Source organism: Fusarium coffeatum (genome assembly GCF_003316985.1).
Source record: "Fusarium coffeatum strain FIESC_28 chromosome Unknown BRIP53273_contig_114, whole genome shotgun sequence".
NCBI classification, from domain to species: domain Eukaryota; kingdom Fungi; phylum Ascomycota; class Sordariomycetes; order Hypocreales; family Nectriaceae; genus Fusarium; species Fusarium coffeatum.
The window spans coordinates 1-19,654 of record NW_022157907.1 but is presented as its reverse complement, the minus strand read 5'-3'; the positions used below and the strand labels follow the sequence as shown (position 1 = coordinate 19,654).

Here is a 19,654-nt window from a genome sequence, read left to right as displayed (position 1 = left end):
GACGGAGTTCATGGGATGTCAGTGAGAGGCAAACAAGGTCATTTCTGGCGCAGTGTTTTAGGACCTCTAATTGGATCTCTGGGGGGAATTGGCGGAAGAGCGTAAAATCCATAGCGGCAACCGGATATAGTGTTGCGGGAATAACGGATGTGCTTGATCTTGGCAAAGGATGGGGGTGAAGGTTACGCGTCGACGCGGAAGAAGGAATTGAGATAGCGAATAGAGACAACAAGGCGACTATTTGCTGCATTTTAAACGCGACATTATCGCGGTCTATTCTTAGGCAGCATTACATTCATTCAAGCATAATCATCACGTGGAATCCTTCAATCGTCCATTTGTGGATGTTCTGCCTAATTTACAGGGATCTGAATCCAACTAATTCAAGGCAGACTTCCTTATCTTATTAGTAACAGGCTGCGCCTTCCTTCAATTCAGTTGAACTTTTATTAAAGGGATTAATTAAAGAATTTACTCAATTTAGAATCAAATAAGCCTGTTGCACTTCTCTTCTGGTTGTAATTGCTTATAACAGTTCACACAACTTCATTTAGACATTAGCTGCTGATGAATGCAGCAGATTGTCTGGTAAGGTTATTTCTGAAAAGGGTAGAAAGGCAAAACGTCAAAAAGTGAGGTTCTGCCCGGGCTCGAACCGGGGACCTTCTCGGTGTTAACGAGATGTCATGACCAACTAGACCACAGTACCAAGCTGTTTTTGTTGCAAGGGTGTTTTCAATAGCAGTTCATAACCTCGACGGGTAAAATCGATGCAGTAATTTCATTCACACCACCTACAAACATCCAAGACCTCGCTTAAAACGCCGAATCCTTCAATTGACGTGTCGTTACATTCTCAGGGTGACATTCTACCCGCCACCTTATGATGGGTTTTACATGTCTTGCCAAGTCGGCGCAGTCAGGTGGCTGTAACGGCTGAGATACCACTTGGCTTTGCGTTCCGCACGGTCAATTGGTTGTTCAGGGTAGCAAATCAGGCGGCTTGGAGTCTTCGACAACTGAATCGAGTAACTTGCAGCGCTTGGTTTTATATGTCCCCTACACAAGCAAGATCAGGTTTTTGGGATACGCAGATGAGACTTTTAATTGCTATTTCTGTTTTGGGACAGCTGTGCGAGACGCCGAGACTGTAGGGGTGGGGGAAATACTCGGAGAACAGCTGCAAAAGAATTAAGTTAAAGTAAGATAGAATTACTAAGTGTAGGTCTGGAAAGTAAGAATAATAACATCTACAAAGAGGAATTATGAATCTTTAGGAGGAGTAAGTTTTAATAAATCTTATCCTATTTTATACGTTATATAGCTTCAATTCTAATAGCTAAAACTATAGTCGCTTCTGTACTGTTAGGCATACCATTGTCCCGCGACCGGCTCCTGAACATTATGAAGTTCAGTTCCGAAACTCAGGTGACCAACTGCAATGCTCCTGTCGCTGAGCTCGGCAGAGGGCCCAGCCCAAGAGGGTGGTACCTTGACGGCTCCCCACCGGACTGGGTTCCGTGCGACCTCGCGCAGGTAATCTTGGGCTTCTAGAATTGGGACTTCCTCAGACCTGGCCCCGTGAGATACCTCCTCTGTCACATTTCCTGCTCCAGCATTGTTTATTGAAATAAGAGGTTCAAGATCGTCAGTCGAACCTCGCAAATTGATCATCTCATAGGCTGAGTCCCCATCATCCTCTACCAGTCTTGACTTGAGCCGTAAGCTCTTTTGCACACCACTGCCAGGATGAGTGCCACTGTTTTCTTCTAGAACTGGAACGTGACATGCTGCGGATATAACAACAGAGCTAGCTCCTGCTAGAGGCATCGCAGTCTTGACCTTTCTTTGCCCCACTAGGGTGGGAATAATGGGCAGGACGATCATCGTAATAAAGAGTATGAGGATCGTAAGAGTTGAGTAACCGATACCAACATAAGCATCTATACTCAAACCAGTCTCCGAGACACCTTTTCTACGCTGTTCAGGTTCATCAATTTGCTGGCTCCACTCGTAGTAATCTGCATGGAAAAAGGTTAATTGTGACTGTGCTGATTGTTGCGATTATCCAACGTACCTCCTTCCGCTACAAAGATATAGAAAGCATTTGACACCAGCCAGTGCGTGAAGATGCTAACAATGATCAAGGGAACACTGTATCGATATGGTAGCTGTAATCGGTATGCCGTCCGCTGTTGGCCTTTGGGCTGGGATACCCGAAGAGGGCGAAAACCTCCTCCATACGAGTTCCACTCTTTTTCAGCGCACAGGTGAGTGTAGATGTTATTGTATATGAAGTAAGTGATGGAAAGAAGAAGTTGTGGCAGGTTAGCTCTCAAAACACAGTCGATAAAATTGACTGCTGACGCCGGAGAGATCGACAGTATTCCGTTGCTCATGCTTTGGAGCAAGCTTTGTCCGGCCAGAGGGGTCCTTAGGTTTGCTGCGATGAACCCCCCGGCGAGGAGAATAATATCCATAGACAACATTCCGTAGCTTCGGGCCCAGGTCTGTCGATCGATGGCTGACAACCAGCTTTGACGCGTTGGTGCAGCGGTCATTGCAAATGCGCAACCAGCGCCCATGTCCTCTTCAAGGTCCCTGTCCATGAGGCACCGCCCAATTGTGCTTTGGTCTGGAGAACGGATAAATGATTGGATAGCATCGCCCAACACAACCAGAGGCTGTTCTTTCGGTAACGTGAATAGAACCGCGAGACAAAGGACTCCCTTGACGGCAATTGAGGCAACAACGATGATGAGGAGTTGATTAGAGATGGCGACTTTGCACTTTTGAGATAGTTCGTCGACCAAGCAGTATTTGAGAGTCAGATTTGTTGCAGCTTCGTCGGCCATGTAGGACGAAGCGTAGGGGGAAAACTCAAATGTGTAATCCGATGGTAGACTTCCAAGCCGTGTCGACATAGACTCATTCTTCCAGAATCCGACCGCTCGACCACACGTTTGGCTACATTTACCAATCGGTCTCTGATCGGAGCTGACACTGGTTTTGCAATCAGCAGCAAACCAAAGGGAGTTGCTCTCATTAGCAGGGACATGCATATCCCAAAAAGACTTATCAGTGGTAGAGTTGAATGGCTTGAAAAGTGTGGTTCGGTTCCATCCCTCCCCATCCTCCAATATGGAAGTCTTGTTCTGAGACTCAACAGAAGTCTTGTTCTGAGACTCAACAACCATCACCACATTGGCAAAGGTAACGCGCGGGTTACAGTAGACGTACTGCCAGATGCAATCTCTGGTCTTGAGCTTCTTCCAGGACCTGGCATATTGAGATGCAGCCTCTATCTTCTTCGATGCATTACTAGACGGGTCAAAGTATTCGCTCACGTTTCGAGGCAACCCATATCCTTCCCAGTCAGTCTCACCTCTGGGAGGCCATAGTGCTGCCCCGGACCCGAAGTACTGCGCACCATTGACGAAAGCCTCGGACGATATAGTGAGATGCCAGTCAGTCCCCAAGTTCTCGGTTGCAAAGATAGCAGAGTTAAAGAAAAGATGAAGAGGAAAAGAGCTGACAAAGAAAAGGATCCAGTATACGAACTTGATCTTTGAAGTCCAGAAGACGTTTCGTAGTGACTGGACACCAATTTTGAGGGCCCGATTTGCTCCATGTGCTTTATCAATTTCGGACCTTGTCGGAGAACTGAGGACCTGCATGAAAAAGTTGGAGGAGGCTAGTACGCCCGTGGAGCAGGCGTTGAGTAAGAGATGCAGCCACGTATTGACTGACTTTGCCTTGCCACATTTTCCATGGAAGAAGACGAAGTTTCTATCGATACCGCCGGATACAGAGACGCCACGATAAATAAGGACAGTGCCGAAAATGGTGAAAATAAAGACAACGATAGTGTTCAAGGTCGCGATAACACGCCAACCGCTGCCAAATATCTTAGATAGCATAGCGAAAACAGTGAGATTTGAAAGGATGGATTTTATCGGTGGGAGTACGAAATAAGGGTGCATATAAGTAACATCTAAAAATAGAAGAAGGCGAGAGCCTGACTTTCGTGCCCTGAAGACGACGGTAAGGCTGCGGTTCCGAACTCAGGATTGGCTGCACTTACCATAAGATCAACATCAAGCTGAAAAATAAGCGACAAGGCGTTATTTCATGGCTATCATTCGCCGCCATAGCCACACCAATGTTAATGAAGTGAGAACCAAGTTTGGTTGGGGGAGTTGCTCTATACCGTTAACAAAAGATTGAGCCCAAGGGGTTGCAAGACCGTAGGCAAGAGCCAAGTATTAATAAACTACACTAGCTACTATGTAAGGGGACGGTAGAAAAACAGCTACGGGAATAGACATTTACACATAGGGATAGAAAGGACTTCTCAAATTACTAGTATCTAGTAAGGTATATAATTATCCAGTAATCAATAGCAAAGCGCTAAGATTATAAATGTATGTAGCAGTTGTATTAAAGAGGAAATTGGACTTGGTACTAGTAGTTAATTAATATTAATTACTGGAGTATCTCTAGCTTGCAGGCCTGTATCCAGGAAGCTTAACAATCAGTATTTCTTAGATTTTAAGTAGCTTTGAACATCTGCCTTCAATGCATCATCGGTCAGACAAAGAGTAACATGTATTTCTGCTTCTGTGTGGGAACTCAGTACTGTGGAACAACCAGCTTCGATCAGAAGGCCACTGGAGAATTCGTATCGATTCAGTGAATCACCTCGTCATCAATCATATCTATGTACAATGTGAATCATCCCAGAGCTTCAGACCCATGATGAAAAGAGACGCAAAGGTACGTGACTTACCAGTATAAAAGGTCCACTTCCATCAATCCAATCTCAATCAATCCCTTCTCAGACAACATACTGAACACTATCAAGTATCAAAAACTACTATATATACTACGATCTCAGACAAACCAACATGTGTACAAGGACCAACAACCGAACTGTCTGCCTAGTCTGCCAAACAGTCTTGTCGCAAAGCTTTGAATCAAGATGCTGCCTCAAGTCTAGAGGTATCTGGGGAAGGTGTAGAAATGTGAACAATGCTACTAATACTACGAGTGTTATTTGTGCGGAGTGTAGAAGGAAGCGCAAGCTCAAACCGAAAGAGTAGGCATGTGATTGGGGATATGTGCAAGGTGAAACAACTTAAAACAACGTGTTGGTGGAACAGAGAGTCTTGTGAACAATAGAAGATAGTGAATATAAGCCATTGACAAGACAATTGTTCTTCAATACTGAACAAAACAGTGATGACGGAAAATTAGCACTGAACAGGTGTTCATATGGTTCAGTTTCCCGTTGGTTTGTTCCGGATTACCCATAGCCTCGTTCAACAATGAAAGCCTTATGAAACGCTGTTACTGAATAACTGTTCCTCAAGGTCTATAAATTAGCCTCTTTCCACTGCCCAACTCAAACTCAAACCAAGCACATCAACAACTTCAACTATATCAACACCACTCATCAGCTACACAACAAACCCAGAAACTGAACTATATCTTAAAAACGTCAACAGCAGCACAATGTGTGTACTATACATTTTCACCGACGATTGCCCATGCGGCAAGGAGCTCTGGCGCGACACTCGTGACGTGCCCTGCGCCAAGGCAGAGGGAGTCATGGGAGCTTGCGGAAACACCGACGAGGCTCACAGTAGCACAACAATCGAATGTTCTGAGTGTGCGGAAAAGCGCAAGAAGAAGGAGAACCCTGATGATGATGATGAGGATAAGTAGAGGGTCGGAAGTTGTATACTCAAGCTTGTAGCTGGTAGCTGCGTGACTATACTATAAAAGCACACAATTTCGATAACTTTTGAAGTTTCCACGGTAACATATAATAATACACTATCTACGTCCTCCTAATCTCAATCTGAGCAAAAGGATCACAAATAGACATGAACCCCATCTCCATAACCTTAGGTTCATATCCCTCCTTGAGTCTAAGATCATACTTCATCAAAATCTGCGCCAGACAAAGCTTAAGCTCACTTCCAGCAAAGAACCGTCCAGGACATTGATGTCTTCCCATGCCAAAGTGAGCATGATCAGGGCTGGATTGAACAAGTAATCCAGAGTTGTCACCTGCTTCGCGACGCTTGTAAAAGCGACAGCCGTCGAATTCGTCAGGATTCTCGTAGGATGGTGGGTTAAGCATTTCGCGACCGTCGACGGCGATGTGAGTTCCTTTGCTAAGGGGTGTTCCGTCGGGGAGGATTGTATCGCGGACAACGATTCGTTCCAAGAGGACTGCAAAAGATTAATTATGAACTTCGGAAAAGGGGAAAGACTTACCAAGAGGAGGAATTTGTCGCTGACACTCCTTCATAAAACTATCCAACAACCCCATCTTGACCAAACTCGCGCCAGTAACACCATCACCCATAGCATCCTGAATTTCTTTCCTCAAAGGCTCAACATACTCGGGTCGTTTAGCAATCCCAATTAGAATCTGCCTAAACAGCTCAGAAGTAGTGAATAAAGCAGCCATAGCAAGAGCTAACTGGACATCGCCCGGTTCAAAGCCCTCAGCAGCCGGATTCTCCATCGTCCAAGCAAGAGCGTCGTAGTAAGCGGGAAGATTGGTTTCTTGACGGCGCTTTTGGACCACTTTGTTGACCATCTCGCGAGCGCGTGCAAGACCGGTGCGACAGGCTGTTGCGTGGGGGAGAGAATACTGACGAATGCCTCGGAGCCAGGGATGGACAGATTGCATTTCTGGAACGGCGGAGAAGAAGTCGAGGACATATTTTCGAGAAAAAGTTTGCCATTCGGGGTCGGAAGCAAGTTCGGGTCCAACAAAAATAGAAGAAGCAGCACGGGAAATAATACCAGTAGTATTATCCTCCCAATCAAGACTCTTCCACTCCTTACTCTCACCCCAAATCTCCTTCAAACCCTTCTCAATAGCATGATCCAGGATAGGCAAAGTTTTATCAGTCTTGCTCAACTTTCCCTGAATCATATTGATCACCATTCGATCCTGATGATGCAGGACAAAGTTAACATCAAAACCGGGATAATTGGCAAAGAAATCTTCTCGAACCAGTTGCTGGTGGTCGATATCTTTGTTGTTCTTAACCCAGTTGATGAGTGTTGGTGGAAGGATTAGTTTCTGGCCGTTGGGGACGTTGATGATGTACGGTTTTGAACCGTGGGTTGAGAAGCCGGTTTGCAGGAGGGTGCGGGCGTTGGTGATAAAGTCTTGGGGGTTTTTGTTAATGATGGGGAATGTATTTCTAGATCGTTTAAAGAGAAAAGTGCCAATCAATATAGCAATAAGAGAGGAAAGAATGCTCAAGGGAGAAAGTAGGACACTCATTGTCGCTGAAGTAATAATTGTTGGTGTTTGATATGCTATCGATGCTGGTAAGTCTACTATTTAAATGAGAGTAGAAGTCCCCGCGGGTAGAGCTCCCCACCAATGAAGAAATGCTACCTCAGACATCCGGCCAGTAACATATATCCATCGAGCTAAACTATAAACGTTCGCCGGAGTTGAAAGCTTCTACTAGTTTACAAATATAGAGAAATATTAAACGTATTTTCCAGTTTTTGTCGCATTCGGGTTGATGTTATTCCCCGAGTTGCCCTGTATTTTAGCGGATAGTCCGCGGAGAACCACTGTAAGCTGCAATTAACATTCACTGATTGGTTCACTAATTGTTAGTGCTCCCGAACAAGCGATGACTCATGTCGCAAATAGGTTAGCTTTAAAATAGATCCACAGTGCACGATGGAATTCTCGTATTTGTATTAGAGTAGGGACATTCTGGTTTGTATTTCCTAGTAACTAAATATTCATCTTAAGAGTTTATCATAAAGATAGCTTAAGCCTTGATCTCCTTGACATCGTCGTGGGAGTGAGCAGAGTGGACAGCACCTGCATTGTAGATGATATCATCAAGACCAATCTCTCTGTTAATCTCAGCCATTCTCTCGTTATCAGCCTGAGCAGCTCCCTCGGATCCAAAGATGATATCCTAGATTTGTTAGTATTAGAACGTAGTAGATCGAGGTCTAGACGTACCATTTCTTCAAGAGAAAGACGCTTGGTCTCAGGGACAAAGAACCAGATAAATCCAGCACCCATCAAAGTCAAGAGACCGAACAGGATGTATGTTCCGTAGGTAATACCCTCCAACATATCAGGAGTAACTTGACCAACGATAAAGTTGTTCATCCAGTTACTCGAAGCACCGAGAGACACACCATAAGGTCGGGTGCTAAGGGGCCAAATCTCAGCAATGATAATCCAGGCACAAGGACCCCAAGAGTCTAAAACAGTCAGTATCACGTCTTACAAGAGTCGGAATCACTTACATCCGAAATGGATGACGAAAAGCCAAACCATGACAATAGCTGCCCAACCAGCTGCTTGGTTGTTCTCAAAGTTATCAATGTTCCTAGCGAGAATGACGGCGATGATGAGATGGCAAATACTCATGCCGACAGCACCGACAGCAAGAACTGGCTTACGACCCAGACGATCGATCCAGAGAACGGCGGGGATGGTGGCGATGAACATGACGATTCCGACGACTCCTGTGGCGAGGAGAGATGTGGTGGTGCTGCTCATACCGAGTTGGCCAAAGATGGAGGGAGCGTAGTAAAGAATCTAGAAGGTTAGTTTGAGACGCAAGAGAGTGTGGTCGACTTACAGCATTGATACCGGTCCACTGCTGGAAGAACATAGTAACGGTGGCAACAATAACACGCTTAAACATAGCCTTTGTCTTAAAAAGCGCTCCCATAGCGACAAACTGCAATTTGAAGATATTTCCAGCAGTCTGTTCCTGCAAATGAGGGAAACGTTCAGCCAGAGATCGTTTCTCGAAAAGAGACTGGGCCTTGATCTCAAGGAATTCAAGCTCGATGAGTTCGTGGTCGGTGGGAAGGTCACGAAGGTTGGCGAGGACTTGGCGAGCTTCTTCTTCGCGGCCGTGGTGAAGGAGCCATCGGGGGGAGAAGGGCATCCACATCATTCCGATGAAGAGGACTACTGCGGGACCGAGTTGGAGACAGATTGGGATTTGCCATGCTGCGTCGGATTGGCCTTCGCCTGTGCCGCCGATGAAGTGAGTGCCGCTGAAGATGTTAGAGGTGTCGTGATGCTGTGGAAGGGGAGGGACGTACTAGTCGATCCAGAAACTAACCATGATACCAAAGGTAATGGCGAGTTGCTGAAGAGCGACGAGAGCACCACGAACTTCCGGAGGAGCACATTCGGAGTTGTAAAGAGGAACAATAGTAGACAAACTACCAACACCCATACCCCTGCACAATATTAGCTGCGTTCAAACCGATGACCGCTGCAACTCACGTGATGAATCGACCAGCAAGAATGACTTGGTATCCAGCTTGAATAGCAGTAGCCTGAATAACAACACCAATAATAAAAACCATAGTCGCAATAAGAATACCATATTTTCTCGAGCAAAGCTCAGCGATAGCGCCGGAAAGAACAGTGCCGAGCCAAGCACCGAGTTCGAGAATGGAAGTCAACCATCCTTTCTTGGTTTGGTTCTTGACATAATCTCCCATGTCTGTTCACGTCAGCTGACTGTTACGCAGAGTCATGGATATAGAGGGAGCGTACGTCGTTCGAAAGCAGGCATGGTCAAAATTCCTGAAAACATTCCCTGGTTGTATCCGTAGAGAATACCACCGATGCAAGCAAAAGCAGCAATTCTAGCGACTTTCCAGTTCTTTACCAAAGCTCGAGCACCGGAAGCACCCATGAGGGCTTGGCGGCGCTGGAGGGCGGCATCGTATGTGCCTGTTGTAGTCGGAGCTCCACCCATGATGAGTACGAGTAAGAAGTTTGATGACAAGCAAGTTCAGGTGTCAGACCAGAATCATCTTGGCGATTGAAGGGCATGCATTTGTTATATACTCTACAAAGCCAAGACGTGAAACTTTGTACTGTTACATCAATCTCGGCTAAATGGGCAGACATGTCAGACAAACACATTCGGGCATTTACAATGAAACGGTCTTGAATGCATGCCGGGTATCCGTTGGTAGGAGGGTTCTCCCCGCAGGTGGATAAAATAGACTCCAATTCAGCCTGAAGGTCTCAGTGGTTGGTTCAACGGTTTAAACTCAGGCTAAACACGACATGGGTTGGTGACAGGGCTGGATATCCGCACCAGTGAAAATCCGGGGATGTAAGATGAGCTCACCACATATGGATAAATGGATGTAGATCTGCGGGGGAACCTGGGGAAGCGGCCGGCTTAAGAGAGTCAGGCAAAACAGCTGATATTTTATGTACTAATGACAGGTCGAACGGTTACATCTAAGCGGTGTCCTCCAAGAACCCCAAGACCCCAAACTAGATAATAGCCGAGAGGAGACGTCTAGGAAGAGACTTCCACGTCTTTGGCTCCTCTGGGATTTCCTCATCCAACAGAACAATACCGGTCTGAAGATCCATGTCAATAGCCTTGACGTACATCTTCCAATCCCGAGAGTATACCTTGTATCCAAGGTACAGAATGAGAATGATAGGTCCGGCCAGGAAAGACATAAAGAATGACTCCGCGCTGGGAGGAGACCCGTCAGCCGCCTAAAATAGTTAGCGATGTAACCCAAGAGAAAAAGTCTAGACTCAAACTTACATAAAGGGCCGAGTAGAAAGTGGCCACCAGAGCAAGGACATTAAGAAAAACGCCGAGATAACTACCCCAGACACCGAATGGGGTTTTATAAGGAATCAAACCCATGTTGATTCCTTGGGCGCGCATTCCTGATCTCATTCTTGCGTGCGCGAGGCAAATAGTTCCCCAAACGAAAAGGAACGCGAGACCGGACAAGGCCAAGAGCCAATCAAATACGGTACCGCCCTTGGGAGATTCACCGATGTATGCCAAAAGTCCAAAGCCGAGTTGGATGATCACGCAGTAAATAGGGCGTCCCTTGCCATCAATGTAAGTAAGGAACTTGGGCGCATGTCCTCTCATAGCCATAGCCTGCATGGTACGGGTTGATCCAAAGGTACATGTGTTCGCGACGGACAGAACGGAGATTGTAATAACCGCGTTGAAGATAGAGGGAAGAACCTTGATACCTGCATCTTGAATGGCCAAGACGAAAGGTGAAGCCTTTGTGTTGGCGCCAGATGCACCGAGAAGTCTTTCGTCGTCTGATCGAAGGATTGTTCCTACGATGAAGAGGTTGATGACGTAGAAGAGAGCGATACGCCAAAAGACTTGCTTGGAGGCTGTAGGGACGGATTTACGGGGGTCGGCTGTTTCAGCGGCGGCGAGACCGACCATTTCTGTACCTCCGAAGGCAAAGGCTGGTGATGTCAGTAAACGTCACGAGTAGAAGAGGGGATACTAACCTGCAACGACAAAGACAGCGCAGAAACCCTTGAAATCGGTAAAAGCACCAGGATCGTGCCAGTACTTTGTTCCGAGGTAGCCTTGATCACCTACACCACCGCAGTTGATGATGATGCCGAGGATGATGAAGCCAAGACAAGCAGCGATCTTGATAGCAGAGAGAACAAATTCGACTAAATGTGTTAGTATGGGTTGATGATGGGATTGGTGACTTACCTTCTCCATAACCACGAACACCAAAGATTTGAACGATGGTTAGAGCGACGAGGAAGACAGAGACCCAAACAGCCTAGTGCATGTTAGCGGATGCCAAGCCGCCAAGAGATGCCAAGGTAGATCATGAAACTCAGCCTCAAGAACATACCATATGAATATCAGTTCTCCAAAACTCAATAGTTCTAGACGCAGCAATCAATTCGAAGGGGAGGACAGTGAGCCAGGAAAGGGCATATTCCCAACCACAAGCAAATCCCCAAGAAGGATCAACGAAGCGAACAATGTACGTGTAAAAGGCACCGTTGACAGGGTACAAGACAGCCATCTCTGCAAGAGCAAGGTTTGTACACAGCAACATGACACCAATGATGAGGTCTATACAATTAGTCGTGGTCGATCGATCGAGGGAGGGTTCTTACATCCTACAACATGTTAGTATAGACACAAAATAGTGGTAGATTAGGAGAAGGTTACCAATGACAAGCGCTGCTGGACCACCCTTGTGAAGAGCACTTCCAGAACCGACGAAAAGACCAGCTCCAATGGCACCGCCGATAGCAATCATCTGCATGTGTCGATTCTGCAGATGACGCTTAAGCTGGCCTTCGCCGAGTTCTTCATCGTGGGGGACTTCGACGGTTGTTTCGTCTTTGACGGCTTCTTTGTGGGGTGGTGTTGACGACATGGTGGCTACAGTATGGAAGACCAAATAGCTGTAGAATACAAAATAAAGAACAAGAGATTCGGGAATACCCTCGTGTGCTGCGGACTTCCTGTCTTTATGTGCCAAGACCAGAGTATGCTAATCAAGCTTAAGATAAGCTTCCAGACGCTAATGCCGGGGCAAGCTTCTCAATCAGCATGTCGCCGAAGGAGGGTGGTCTAGAACCTAGTGTGCAACAACCCATGCCATTACCACCGAGACAACTCAAGCCAAGAAGGCCAAGCCGATCTCCTTCTTGGCTAATCAAGATCTGTTCTCGGCGTGCAGAAAATGCGCATCGCACTACCATTCAATACATTTCTAAAGCTATTGGTTAATGGTTTGAGCTTGTGATATGCTTATTTCGTGATCTGACCACCATAACATGATTGACCTTCTTATCAGGGACGTCTTTCCCGGCCTTTTGTTCCTTCCAACGCCACACTTGCGATAGCGCTTGTCGTACAGATAGGACTTTGTGTTCATTGGGTGTTGACGCTGTAGATTACAGGGGATAAAGCGCTGTTGGCTTACCCCAGACTGTCAGAGGGAAAGTGCTTTTAACTTTTAAGAGTTAGCGAAGAGATTAACAGTTCTTGCGGTGCTGGGAGTGGAGTTCTAGAACAGTTCTTTAGAATCGTTACTGGGAGGATTAGCGAATGATAGTGTGTTTGTTATCGCTGGTGGTTTTAATGTTACCGTCGGGGATGCTTTACCTACCGGATTAGGAAGGTGGTTAGCTGTCTGCAGATAAGCTGGTGCCGTGCATCCGGGCCAATTGAGTTGATAAGGTATCATATTGCGACAGCGTCTGTGATTTAGGATCTTCTCAATGGAACATTAGAGTCTCGATGCTTATTTTCGGTCGGTAAGGCGTAGTTGACTACAGTAAGAATGTAATTATTCCCCGTCTTACGAAGTCCCTGCAATTACTTTAACTCGTATTATCAACTCTTGGAGATCTTAGCTACTCTACCTTAAAGCCTCCTTGTTTTAATTGGCAGTTTAACGTAAGTAAAAGAGCTCTTGCAGTGTCTAATAGGAGCTTCAATCCCGTGATTCTCGTAATTTGCACGAGTACTTGAACATGTCAAAGCTGTCCCTACTGGTCTGAGGCAGGTGGAGATCCAATGCCAGCATTCAATACGCCTGGCACAGCAACTGTGACCCCCATTTCAACTCCGTAACTGCTGTTTGTGGCAATTCACCAAATTCTCGGCCCAATTCAGACGACTAAAGTCCGTAGGAGATTGAGTGGCGTTCAAAGACTCCGATACGTGCGGCGTGGTTTAAGTTGGTGTCGTTGAAAAGCCCGGTAAGCTGCATGTGACCCTACGGGCTACGTTACAGCTGTACTAAGCTCTGGACTTTAGCAACCTCGGCTTGTTCCTTAGAGTAGGAGCTGTACGAATGAGGCGAAATGAGGCGCTCAGAGACATGAACCGTTAGGTCCAGCTCACAAGTACTAACTAAAGCTATCTGATGCTACCTTATGATCGGAAAAGCATCTGCAATATAGTAATGGTTCAGTTTTAACCTTTACTTTACATTGAACTTACTGTAGTTTTGTAACCCCTGTAAACGGGGGTCGATACACTTAGATGAAAGCACTTTGATTGCTCGGGCTACGGTTTATAAAGTATAATAGTTCTTAAGTAACAATAAAAGGAATTAATTAATATTAGTCTGCCAGACGCTATCTGCTAGTGTCAGCTTCATGAACAACCTCGGGCCCATCATCCGCTGCAACGGGCTGCTGTCTCACCACCATATCATTCCTCTTACTGCCTAGAGGAAGCGATTCCGACAGAGTAGCAGTATCTTGTGTTTTCTTCCCCTTTCTCCTCTCACGAAGACAGAAAATACCAGCGCAAGAAAAGACAACTCCAAACACTACACCTACAACTATCCCAGCTATACCTGCTCCGTCTAGCCCTTTCTTCTCTTTGTCTGGCTCCGTATCTGTTGTGCTTGCAGCAGCTGGCTCTGCGTCTGTGGTAGTTGAAATCGAAGACGTGGCTGGAATCGACAGAGATTTGTCTACATCCACAAATGTAGATATAGTGAAGTTAGGATATTTCTGTCCCTTATAGGTAAAGTCGACGCTCGACACCCTCGTCGGTGGCAATGATGCGCATCGATAATCACGGACACCGCGGGGGAAAGCGTAGGTTCGACAATATGGAAGAGTATCGTTTGTGCTAAATGATATTGTTCAACTACGTGGACGAAGAGGCGCGGGCTTGATGGACTTACCATAGCAGGTTATAAGTATTACTAACGCAGTCATCCTCACATAGATTAGGATCCAGAGCCTCATCTCGTGCCAAGCATTTTGTATGAGCGATTCCAGTTGTTTCGCCGTCAATCTCACAAGCGAGGTATTTGAAAGACTCGAGTTCCCATAAACAGCGATTCTTATTCTCGCAAGTAATCGGGATTTGGACAGAGCCGGAGAGGTAGCCGCATACAGAGTCTGAGGCGTAGGTTATGGTGTAGGTAGGGATCTCATCGGCTCTGATTCGAAGATCGACCGCTCCCGGAGGGAGAGTAGGCAAAGCATTTGCCTTATCGTAGCCAGCTACAGCATTACTTGTTGGCAGCGGATAGGCGATAAAACGAGCAGCCACAGTGACATAAAATGTGGCGCAGATAAGCCACGTAGGCGACATAGAAGAGTTCATAGCGACAAATGATAAAAACGAACAAGGAAGGGACGAGAAAAATGGTTTAAAAGCCCGTTAAATGTTCCCGTTTTATGCAGGGAGCGGAAAGCCTACGAGATTGATAAGGCGGAACCAGGCAGCCACTATCTCAAGCCTCAGTGACGTGGGACGAATGGATGCTAGGTGGCTTGCAGGTAATGGGACAATAGCGCTACGCCAAGGCAGTTAATTGGCGGTTAAGGCTCACTGAGAGGTGATAGAGTGTCTCATCAGTACAAGTGACGAGTTTAGTGCTTAACTACCAGATTAGAGGAGTATAGAGTGATAAGAAAGTAGGATTCATCGTATGATGTTGTTTAAGCCTCGTTTCGTAGTAAATACACTTCCATCGAAACATCGCCACTACACCTATCTTACAACAATCTTCATGTAACCCCCATCTAAGAAAGATTACCGGTACTATATCCCTTCTTAATATCCTCCCTCCAAGCACTCCTCTCGACCTCCGAAACACCAGGTCCCTTATAAACACTCCCATAAAGCCCCGTAGCCCAACTCTTGCCATCCTTAGCAGCCTCCGTCTCACCATGCTGTTTAACATACTGCTTAGAAGTATAATGTCTTCGGTACCACTTTCCATAAGTGAGGAGGTAGTAAAGTCTGAAACAGAGGAAGGCGAATTTATCGTTTTCGAGATCTTCGGGGTATGTTGCGCCGAGATCGACTGCGGCTGCTATGCCGGACATGACGGCTACTTCGTGGGCGTTGACCAATGTCCAGGAGGCGGCGAAGCGAGTGTGATTCTTTGCGTTAAGGAACATCATCCATGGGACGACGAAGAGGTAGTGTGTGTAGCTGTGGCAGAGTTGATGCCACCAATCTTTGCGAATGATTTTATCTTCAGCGATTTCGTTGTCGCTCCACAAATGGCTATCGCGGTCCTTGTTGAGGTAGATAGTCTGGAAAATATGCTGCTCAAAAGGAACCTTTTCAGGAAACTGGCTCTGATAGTTGGTGCAGTCGAAACACATCTCCAGCTTGGACTTATCCTCGGGATACATCTTGATGTAGTACATAGGTCGATACTCTGTCCTTGCAAAGTTGCAACGTTCCGTTTGGTCTGTTCCGTTGACGTTGGCAACAGCGAGGTCGTCCCGGTAGAAATTCTCGTAGTGTTTCTTCATGTAGTCTGAGTCGTTGTGGGTGATTGTGATATCATCGCTGAACTTGGCTGATCCGAGAACCTTTTTCTCCTTCCAGCTGGCAGTCTTTCCAAGGACGCGCTTAGCTGTGTCTGCGAGACAGCAAAGAACAAGTTCATCGTATTTTTCTTCTCCCTGAGGGGCATCAGGGTCTCCTCCAGCGGGGTTGTGATGGTCTGGTGCAGGTGTTCTGGGCTTAAGCTTGACAACGACACCGTGTTTGTTTCGCTGAACAATTTCTGTCAACTCAGTCGAGAGTCTAACAGTGACTCCCCTCGAGATCAGATCCTTTCTCCAAGTCTCGTAAAACTCGGAGAATTTGGGAAATACAATCATGGGCGGTTTGTTGCTCACGACAGTATTTTTGTCAGAAGGATACCACATTCCATAAGTCGGTGAAGTACACAGCCTCTCAAACATGATGGCAGGGACTCGAGGAGTCTCATTTCCAGTACCGAGGAACAGAGCCGTCATGGGAAGAGCGATAGTGTTTGTAAATTCCTCCGAAAAGAAAAACATTTTAAACACAAGCTTAAGAGGGAGAAGAGCAAAGAAGATTTCAAACCAGCGCATAAACTTGAGAAGAGTAGCAAGACGTCGAACTTCCTTCTCATGACGAACCAAAAGTTCAGTAGGAAACACATTGTTCCAGAAAGTATCGTCTTTACCGAACGATACATGAAGTTCACAAGGATCAGCGTGATAACCCTGGCGATTAAACATGGTGACAGTGTGGTGGAAGATGTAAGAACCTCCCTGTACACCTTGGTTGCACCATGAAGCTCCATGGCGTTCTTTGTCGATGGGAATGGAAAATGCTTGACCACCGCAGTAGTCAACTGCATCAATGAGCGTAACGTCGAATTTATCAGGATGTTCAGAAAGATGATGCGCCGTAGACATGCTGAGAAGGTCAGTATAATTCAATACATTTTGATGTTTACATACCCAGCTGCACCAGCACCTACAACAAGAACACGCTTCCGGGCATTGCCCTTGCTTTCACCGTTCTGAGCCATGAGTGCTTCAACGTCTGTATTGTTCTGCGACATGTATCCCGAGATGATTCTCACGATAATGGATTCAAATCTGAGAGATCATTCAGTCTTGGCCGTGGGGTTTCATTGACTAAATGTTTCCATAAATTAAAAGTCATGACGGGCTTGACTTGAATTGCTGACGTCAATGACTCTTGTGGAACTGGGATCTTCCGATTTGGGATGGGGCTTGATTTTAGTACCGATCGTGACGCGCTGTCGTAACACGCTAATTTTTAGAGATCTAGGGTGGGATCGATCTTTATTTTCGACGCGATTTCTGACAAGATGAAAGGAACGGAATACTGTTTCAATTACTGTAAAAGTTGTAAAATTAAACAAATATCTCTAATTGAGCTATCTTTAAAATAATTCCATGTATAGCTTTTCTATTAAGTGTACCCTGAACCGGTGTGCAGAAAAGACCACATGTAGCAAATAATAAAACAAAAAATAAACCAACGTTATAGTGAAATTAACGATTACAACAATGCAAGTTAATCATCAACAAGAGATTTAAACTTAATTTAGATACATATGCTTAATTTATGCTGATTTTTAATAGTAAATAAACTAAAAGGTCTACTAAGCTATTTGATAACCTTAGTACCCTGGAATTTCACTAATATCCTTAACATTAATCTCTTTCTTCCCATTAACCTCCCTTCTAAACGAAGCACTAGCAGGATACACTACAACGATTAGTAAATTCCTCTCAACTTCACAGAAAACTCACACATCCTTCTCAATCGATTAGCACTTCCCAAAGGCTGAAAGCTCACAAGTCCATGCCTAGGATCAACTCTCAAATGATCAACCCAGAACCGATTCCTCTCCTCATTCCAACTGTCTTGCTTCGGAATAATCACCTTTGCAACAGTCTGAAATGGATATTTCTCAGAGTCCCATTCTGAGCCGGCGTATTCAACGGGTTGCTCGGTTAGATTCCCGAGGAGTTGGACTTGGAAGAGATACTCTGCTTCGTTATCCCTGTAGAAATCGCGTAGCCATTCGTGAAGAACGCCGTCAGGTTGTGTATCCACGGTTTCTTCGCTTCGTTTCTTCTGTGCTGGGGTATTTGGGATGAGTCTATACTTGACTACATAATCTCCGTAGCGATATGCAGTCTGAGAGTAGAACGTAATGGACTACAAATGCTGATTCGGAACTTGGTTTCGTGCTTTTTGAAGTTCTTTATCCGATCTCTCCTCGATTTTAGACTCTTGTTCCGTCGTGTTGTAACCATAGTTAAGACGAAGATCAAGAATCTCTTTGGTAGTCTTTGCATCAGCTAGATCAAGTGCTGGAGTACTGTTAAACTCAATATCTTGAGTAGAGAAGTCTTTGCCGGGCTCGAACATTTCGCCTCGGACGTTGAAGACTTTCATGGCCAGACCTCTAGGCTGAGGAATGCGGTCCTGGGAAGTTAGTCAAGGTCTTGTTGGGAAAGAGTAGCTTACGTCGAGTTTTGGATCACTTGGCTCAGAGCTGTATCGACAAATGATAGGATACTCGGCAGCGTGTGAGAAGAGTTCTGTCTGCTTTAGATGCATGGGTAAATCATCAGAAACAATCATGCTTCCTCTAGCAATTCCCTGTGTCCTAGCATGCGTTCCTCCAAAACAATGTCCATTCTCTTTATAGAAGCGTCTCTGCGTTTCATTGATCTTATCAACAACGTCCCTAATATCCTGCTCTTCGTTTTCTGGTATTTTCTCAACGCCGTCAGCGTCCCAGCGAATATAATTTCGATCAGACATTGTGAACCTGTCTGTATGGTAATTACAAAGAGATGTCCCAGCATCCATATGACGATGATTATTTTATGACGTGGGCTATTGTTAAAGTGGATGCCTCTTTCGGGACTAAGCATCGGGTTAACCTTAGTTGATTCTAGCGTGGAGATTACCGTTCATTGTTCAGATTCCGATAGGTGGAGATGCCGATCGGATCTATCCTTCAGAGTTTGTTCCTGCGATCTTCGCTTGTACATTTCAATCAAAGACCTAATACCAGACCCAATACTAGACAACATTAGTAGAAATAAATAAGAAAAATAAAGACCTTAAGTCTGATACAGCTAAACAAATCAGTAGATAAGCTCTACCCATCTCAATGTATCCTCCTCCCTCTTGAATGGTCACTTTACGTCCATGTCTCGGACTAGACCGAAAACAACATCCCAACGCTTTCCCCGGAAGCAAATCTCCTACCCTGCTCCATCCGGCTAAAGCGAAACAACACCAAAAAGATAAAGGTGCATCTGGTCGTTTCTCCCCGAACCAATCAAACCCATGTCTCGTGCACCCCGAATGACATCAACGATCCAAATGATGATTTTGATTGGGAGTGTTTTTCTTTCTTGTGTGACTGTTAGATAGAAGAATGCAGATCAGGTTGGGTTTTTAGATGGTGCTGATCCCCCGCCATTCCATTGCTCCCGTTACACAACCATCTTCCCCTCCTCATCATCCCTTTTTTTTTTTTTTTT

At 45.7% G+C, this 19,654-nt stretch overlaps 7 protein-coding genes across 7 annotated transcripts; 1 reads left to right on the top strand and 6 right to left on the bottom strand.

The window, feature by feature from the left end:
* Positions 1-1,365: 1,365 nt before the first annotated feature.
* On the bottom strand, positions 1,366-3,920 carry FIESC28_05336 (uncharacterized protein; the record flags this gene model as incomplete). Its single annotated transcript, XM_031159483.1, has 2 exons — positions 1,366-2,021; positions 2,078-3,920. 2 exons carry the CDS (start codon positions 3,918-3,920, stop codon positions 1,366-1,368), a joined length of 2,499 nt encoding a protein of 832 aa, XP_031016366.1.
* A 1,594-nt stretch (positions 3,921-5,514) lies between these two features.
* On the top strand, positions 5,515-5,727 carry FIESC28_05335 (uncharacterized protein; the record flags this gene model as incomplete). Its single annotated transcript, XM_031159482.1, has 1 exon — positions 5,515-5,727. One exon carries the CDS (start codon positions 5,515-5,517, stop codon positions 5,725-5,727), a length of 213 nt encoding a protein of 70 aa, XP_031016365.1.
* Positions 5,728-5,842: 115 nt separating this feature from the next.
* Positions 5,843-7,312, bottom strand: FIESC28_05334 (uncharacterized protein; the record flags this gene model as incomplete). Its single annotated transcript, XM_031159481.1, has 2 exons — positions 5,843-6,240; positions 6,286-7,312. The coding sequence occupies 2 exons, from the start codon at positions 7,310-7,312 to the stop codon at positions 5,843-5,845; spliced, it is 1,425 nt and encodes a 474-aa protein (XP_031016364.1).
* A 508-nt stretch (positions 7,313-7,820) lies between these two features.
* FIESC28_05333 (uncharacterized protein) lies at positions 7,821-9,794 on the bottom strand (the record flags this gene model as incomplete). The annotated part of the gene is made up of 7 exons (XM_031159480.1): positions 7,821-7,973; positions 8,021-8,268; positions 8,314-8,608; positions 8,652-9,078; positions 9,127-9,267; positions 9,314-9,536; positions 9,590-9,794. 7 exons carry the CDS (start codon positions 9,792-9,794, stop codon positions 7,821-7,823), a joined length of 1,692 nt encoding a protein of 563 aa, XP_031016363.1.
* A 533-nt stretch (positions 9,795-10,327) lies between these two features.
* On the bottom strand, positions 10,328-12,240 carry FIESC28_05332 (uncharacterized protein; the record flags this gene model as incomplete). The annotated part of the gene is made up of 7 exons (XM_031159479.1): positions 10,328-10,561; positions 10,614-11,293; positions 11,339-11,512; positions 11,556-11,628; positions 11,704-11,930; positions 11,975-11,977; positions 12,030-12,240. The coding sequence occupies 7 exons, from the start codon at positions 12,238-12,240 to the stop codon at positions 10,328-10,330; spliced, it is 1,602 nt and encodes a 533-aa protein (XP_031016362.1).
* Positions 12,241-13,954: 1,714 nt separating this feature from the next.
* On the bottom strand, positions 13,955-14,942 carry FIESC28_05331 (uncharacterized protein; the record flags this gene model as incomplete). The annotated part of the gene is made up of 2 exons (XM_031159478.1): positions 13,955-14,459; positions 14,515-14,942. 2 exons carry the CDS (start codon positions 14,940-14,942, stop codon positions 13,955-13,957), a joined length of 933 nt encoding a protein of 310 aa, XP_031016361.1.
* Positions 14,943-15,364: 422 nt separating this feature from the next.
* FIESC28_05330 (uncharacterized protein) lies at positions 15,365-18,923 on the bottom strand (the record flags this gene model as incomplete). Its single annotated transcript, XM_031159477.1, has 5 exons — positions 15,365-17,030; positions 17,075-17,169; positions 17,946-18,290; positions 18,333-18,581; positions 18,624-18,923. The coding sequence occupies 5 exons, from the start codon at positions 18,921-18,923 to the stop codon at positions 15,365-15,367; spliced, it is 2,655 nt and encodes an 884-aa protein (XP_031016360.1).
* Positions 18,924-19,654: the final 731 nt, after the last annotated feature.